This window comes from Empidonax traillii, unplaced genomic scaffold (assembly GCF_003031625.1).
Source record: "Empidonax traillii isolate 1590-97213 ecotype Southwest subspecies unplaced genomic scaffold, ASM303162v1 scaffold334:size599637, whole genome shotgun sequence".
NCBI classification, from domain to species: Eukaryota; Metazoa; Chordata; class Aves; order Passeriformes; family Tyrannidae; genus Empidonax; species Empidonax traillii.
This window is the reverse complement of record NW_020955527.1, coordinates 441,520-447,215: the sequence shown is the minus strand read 5'-3', so window position 1 is coordinate 447,215 and position 5,696 is coordinate 441,520. Positions and strand designations below refer to the sequence as shown.

The 5,696-nt window shown below is 40.1% G+C and overlaps 1 protein-coding gene across 1 annotated transcript; it reads left to right on the top strand.

Annotated features, from left to right (window-relative positions):
- The first annotated feature begins 851 nt into the window (after positions 1-851).
- On the top strand, positions 852-5,170 carry TM4SF4 (transmembrane 4 L six family member 4). The gene is made up of 5 exons (XM_027891865.1): positions 852-1,298; positions 1,540-1,629; positions 2,683-2,816; positions 4,580-4,769; positions 4,961-5,170. The coding sequence occupies exons 1-5, from the start codon at positions 1,125-1,127 to the stop codon at positions 4,976-4,978; spliced, it is 606 nt and encodes a 201-aa protein (XP_027747666.1). The 5' UTR covers positions 852-1,124; the 3' UTR covers positions 4,979-5,170.
- Positions 5,171-5,696: the final 526 nt, after the last annotated feature.

The window sequence follows — 5,696 nt, the reverse complement described above, 5'->3', positions numbered from 1 at the left end:
CTAGTGTGACTTCCTCAGAAATCATAAGTTCACTCAGCACTAAAGACATGTCTGTTCCTAGGAGTGAGTGCTCCTCACGAAGAAACCATCCTCTGGTCTTCTTAATATATTAAAGAATGCATATTATTATTCATTCCTTGCTATCCTTTATTGAATAAGCCTAAGCATATGTGATGTGAAACATTCTCCCATGAAAGACAAAAAAAGTGTGAGATATCCTAAAATGTGACATATGCCATAATTTCAAATACAATCTATAGAAAATACTTTGAGGTTTTGAGTCATCTTTACCATATCACTTAACATTTGGTGAAGAGGGCCTTTAAATCTTAGAACATTTCTAATTCAGTCTTTCCTGCAAACAGTCTTCCATCCTGTAGCACAATTTCCAAAAATCACTAAAATATATAAAATCATCCTTTAATCCCAAATATGGAGAAACACATACTCTGTGACACAGCCCAATTGCCTAACATCAATAAAATGGTGCTTCTCATGCTGTTGCAATCCAAGAACTTTTTCAGATTTGTGGATGTGTACCTTTATCAGTCTATAATGGTTCATCTTTGTATCAGCTAGTTTATCTACTGTTTCAGTAACAGAACCATCTCATGACATGTAAGAACTTGGACTATGAGTATGTTATTAATATCAGCTGACTCATTATGTGTTTTCATGTCAGTCTTTGCAAAGAAATATTTCGTAGTATGAAGAAGGACCATGTGTCATAAAAACGATGATCCAGAACTAAGACAGATACCTACCCATAACCTGAGTCCAGATTATGAAGTGTCTCAACCATTTTAGTAAAATATTAACAGAGGTTGTAGGTTGTTATAGTAAAATGAGAGGCTGCATTGAACGTAATTTCATTTATGGACGTTCAGAAAATTGACATCACGGCTGCAAGGACATATAAATAACGAGCACAGTGTGTGTTGGATCAACCACAGGAACACAGGAACACTGACAGGAGCGTTCTACAGGCTCAGCCCCTCTATCAGCACAGCAGAAACTGGATTTTGCAAAGTACACTGAGAAACTCCTTTTTATAAAGCAGTTCTGAGAACATCTGAGAGATCTTATTTTGCCTTCAATTGTGTTTGCAATTTCTTTAAAGAAGCATGTGCACGGGAGGTTGTGCCAAATGCCTGGGAACCATTCTCATCCCTCTGGCTGTGCTCTGCACCCTCGCTAACATTTTGTTGTTTTTCCCTGGAGGAAAAGTGGCTCAAGACAATGCACACATTACAAAAGAGGTCTGGTACTTCGGAGGGATCTTGGGATCTGGTGTATTGGTAAGTACCTGAATTCAAACATACCTACCTTCCCCCTACCCCCAGCTGTGACTTGCATTGTTAAATTTTCTCAGTACTGCAAACTCCTCTTTGATAAACAAATAAGTAATAAGCCATCCAACAGTTTGGCAATAAGTAACTTAATCTAGCGATAAGAAAAAAAATACATAGAACTATTATATCTAAAAGAAGATGTAACTTGAATTAATCCCAATTCAAACTGTATTTCTGCTATTGGTAGATGATCTTCCCTGCCTTGGTATTTTTGGGCCTTCAGAATAATGATTGCTGTGGATGCTGTGGTAATCGGAGCTGTGGGAAGAGGTTTGCGGTAAGTGAAAGTAAACATGGCAAAAGAAGTAAAAGCTAAATTGTTACCAATATTATACATGTATCTCCCCCTCACAGTCATTGAGAGACCAGACAGACACTGTCTCAAGCGTGGGACACGCAGCCCTGCCATTTGTCTGAGTGCTGAGAAGTGGAAATAGCAGGCTGTAAAAACTGTGTTATGCCTCTGATGTTGTGCCACAGGCACCACAAAGTAAAAAGCCTCCTTGATTTTTCTGTCTTAAGATATTCAGTTACTATCACAATTAAAACTAATTTCTTAAAGATCTGCACTTTTTCGTTTTGCAGAGCATAATAGTTCCCTTTAGACATTTTGTGCTGGCAGTTTTAAAAATTACTCTGGTAGTTGGGCACTATATTCCCAACTCACTGCAGACCAGTACAATGGCTACAAGTGCTTCAGAATTCAAGCAGGGCATTAGTTTTTGCATGATTTACTTACATATTAGTAAGTAAAAATGAAAATCCTATAATAGAAAGCCAGAAAAATAGACATATTTTCCAATCTACCCCGACTGTACTACTAGAACTGACACTGATAAGCACTTGTGAGGAGATAAAAGTATACTAATATGAAACCTGAAGGGAGACTTGGGAAGGAAAAATATAATTATTTGGTCCAAATGTGACCAGGATATCAAAGGTAACTTGTAAAGGGATACCGTAGATTTATTTTTTTTTTAAACGCCCTGAGTTGTCCAAGGCTTCAGTCTTGCTTGTAATCTGAGAAAGACAGAGGCTGAAGGGGAAGGGAAGCCTGGACAGGAGGGCCCAGAGGGGAGCAGTGCCATCTGCTGCCAGCGCCTGGCCTGTCCTCCTACGGTACAGGATGTCACTGCTGGGAACACTTTGACACACCAATGCAAGTATGCATTACACATTAATTATGCAATTGCAAACTAATATGTTTTAGCTATTCAGGAGTTGACTAAGTGATCGTTAACAGCTGAATTTAGGGAACTTACACTGACATTAATAGGGTGCATTTCACTCTTTGAGTAAGAAAAAATAACATTATTTTTCTCTTCATCAGATGTTTTCTTCTATAATATTTGCTGCAGTTGGAGTTCTGGGAGCTGGATACTGCTTTATTTTGTCAGCAGTAGCCCTAAACAAAGGCCCTATATGTTACAATGGAACCAGCTGGACCTACCCTTTCAAGGATGGGTAAGACAAAACAATCAGAAAAAAAAGGATATTTTAAGTATATGACATGATTCAACTTGCAAATTCATTGTACAAAAATGGGAATTACACTGTTTGCTTAAAATACAGAAGCTCTTGGAAGTACCAGCAACACAGACCAACACTTCATAAGGTTCTAGAACTACTGAGTTTCAGAGGAGCCAATAAAGAGAAATGCACAGCCTCCTCCTAGATTACTCTTGGGATGATAAGCAGTATAAGGGGATAAATTCCACCTAGATGAATAGAAGTGACATGTTATGAGACACATCCCAGAGTCTAGACAGACTGATGAAGTTGCCAAGCCACTCTCCATCATACTCAAAAAGTCCTGTCAGTCAGGTGAAACCCCAGGTGATTGCAAAAGAGGAAACATTGTCCTCATCTTTAACAAGGGTAGAAAGGAGGACCTTGGGAACTACCGACCTGTCAGCCTCACCCCTATGCCTGGGGAGATCATAGAACACACCCTCCTGAAAGCTGTGCTAAGGCACATGGAGGACAGGGAGGTGATCTGGGATTTGACAGGTGAACCGTTTGATGGAGAAGAACGTGGTTAGACAGTTGTATCCAGAGGGTAGTGGTCAGCAGTTCAGAATCGTGATGGACATCGGTGACAAGTGGTGTCCCTCAGGGGTCCCTACTGGGACCAGTGTTATTTAATATCTTCATTAATGACACAGGTGAAGGGATTGAGGGCACCTCAGCAAGGTTGTGGATGACACCATGGTGAGGGGTGCAGGTGACATCTGAAGAACAGGGTCATCCAGAGGGGCCCGGACAAGCTCAAGAAGTGGCCCAAGAGAATCTCATGAGGTTTAACAAGATCAATTGCAAGGTCCTGCACCAGGTCAGGACAGCTCTTGGTATCAATCCAGGCTGGAAATGAAGAGATCGAGAGCAGACCTGGGTTCAGGTTAAAAAGAAAAAAAAAAGAAAAAAACACAAGAAAACAAGAAGTATAAAGGTGTATGATATTCATTATCTGTTCATGGGTCAGCAAGGGCTGGAAACCAAGTCCCTTTGTCTCTTTCTGGGAGCCTTTGGAAAAATGTGCTCTGTTTCAAACACAGTTTTGGTTGTAGTCAAGAAATCACTTGACAAGAACACAAACAAAACAGCACTAAGAATACACAGAGGAAATATTATAAGTGATTACATAGTTCACAATTAAATCAAAATGCAAAGGTAAAAATGATGGAAAATACTTTGACCTTTTAGATGAGGCATGTAGAAGATCAAAGGCTGCTCTTTTCAGCATGGTGGGCAAGAGGCGACTTGTCTTGTAGCATTTGATGGTTTAGTTTTGGTAATTCGGTTGTTTTGATTTTATTTCAGTGTACTTCCTTGTTCCCAACTGTAGTTTGAGGTAATGGATTGCATGCCTGACTACTCCTCCATCCTCAACAAAAAATGCTGTAATCAAGTAAAAGCAGCAAAAACACCCCTGGCAAAACGCTTGCACAGATAACACCCATTTGGCACAGGCTTGACTATGATCTTTTAAAGTATGAAAAACTGGCCTCCAATTGTTCCCTTCTGATGCCTTGTCTTTTCAAATCCAACTGAAGCAGTTATCTAGAAACTAACCTGAAATCATGTTTTAGATATGTAGCACCAGTGTGGCAATGGAAATTCTTGCCAAAGTGAACAGAACCTCGGCCATAAGACAACAGTGGCAACTCCTCAGCTTTGAGAGACCCCTCGCTTTGTGAGCTAACAGTCTCCTGTTTGTTCTCCTGCAGGAATTACCTCACTGACCACTCACTGTGGAACCAGTGTCAGTCACCCGAAAATATTGTCGTATGGCACCTGACCCTCTTCTCCTTGCTGCTGGTCATGAGTTTGATCCAGGGTGTGCTCTGTGGTATCCAGGTGGTGAATGGGCTGTTTGGAACCCTCTGTGGGGACTGCAAATGCTGCGGATGTTGTGGGGTGAGCAACTGATGGTTCTGTAATTTTGTGTACTAACCAGTTATATGCACATCTGACTAGCTGGCAGTCTGAAAAAACTAAACTAGCCTTCATCCAGTGCCACAATCATGCTTCACTGCTGCCACTGAGAAATAACAAAAACCTTTCAAAGTCACAGCAACTAAATTACCCCCATGTTTTTATTCTTCCAGGGAGATGGAACTGTCTAGAGAATATGAATATTGCAGACAATCCTCCTCTGCTTGGGAGGATCCCTTCTGCAGCCCTGAGATGCACTGGCTCTGGCTAAGAAGATGAGAATGAAGGGCACTTCCTTTCACCAACGTTACGAAGCCCTGACTCCCTTTCTAGCCTTCGTGGAACCCCTCATCATGGAATAAAATAAGTGAAATTCAACTCTCCCATTCATATTTATTTTTGTAAAACAGCTTCCATTTTAAAAGAGCCTATTCTCAGGCAAAATATAATTTTGGGTTACAATTTGTATTCAGGTCAGTTAGGTAGCTCATAACTCCTCAAAGCTTCCAACCTACACGAGTGCAAATGCTATTTATTAATCTTTTTTGCAGAAGTTCAATTTAGCTGTGTTTGGCATAGTGCTATGAAAGAGATAGGAAAGACAATAGAAAGTTCAAAGGCAAAAATACCTTTTAGAAAGAACTTTTAAAACTTTAAAAGAAAAAAGCATTTCCCAAAGAAATCAAGAAGGAAATAAGAAGGATTGGAGACATTTGAGGGGTTAAAACCAACTGCTTCTATACAAAATATCTGAAACAAATTTTCACAAACTAGCTTGCCAGGCTGGATGTCTCAAGGCTTCTCAGTATTTGCCATACTGTTCCCTAAAATTTTCCTCCTGAAATAACAATTCTGTGTCCTGTGCTTTCAGAAAATTTATTTCATGTACTTTGCATCTATGCTAGGCAT

What these genes read in the sequence shown, in the direction of transcription:
- TM4SF4 (XM_027891865.1), top strand. Translation starts at nt 1,125, where the DNA reads ATGTGCACGGGAGGTTGTGCCAAATGCCTGGGAACCATTCTCATCCCT. An exon ending in GCTGTGGGAAGAGGTTTGCG is followed by an intron (nt 1,630 to 2,682) that starts GTAAGTGAAAGT and finishes TCTCTTCATCAG; the next exon opens with ATGTTTTCTTCTATAATATT. An exon ending in ACCTACCCTTTCAAGGATGG is followed by an intron (nt 2,817 to 4,579) that starts GTAAGACAAAAC and finishes GTTCTCCTGCAG; the next exon opens with GAATTACCTCACTGACCACT.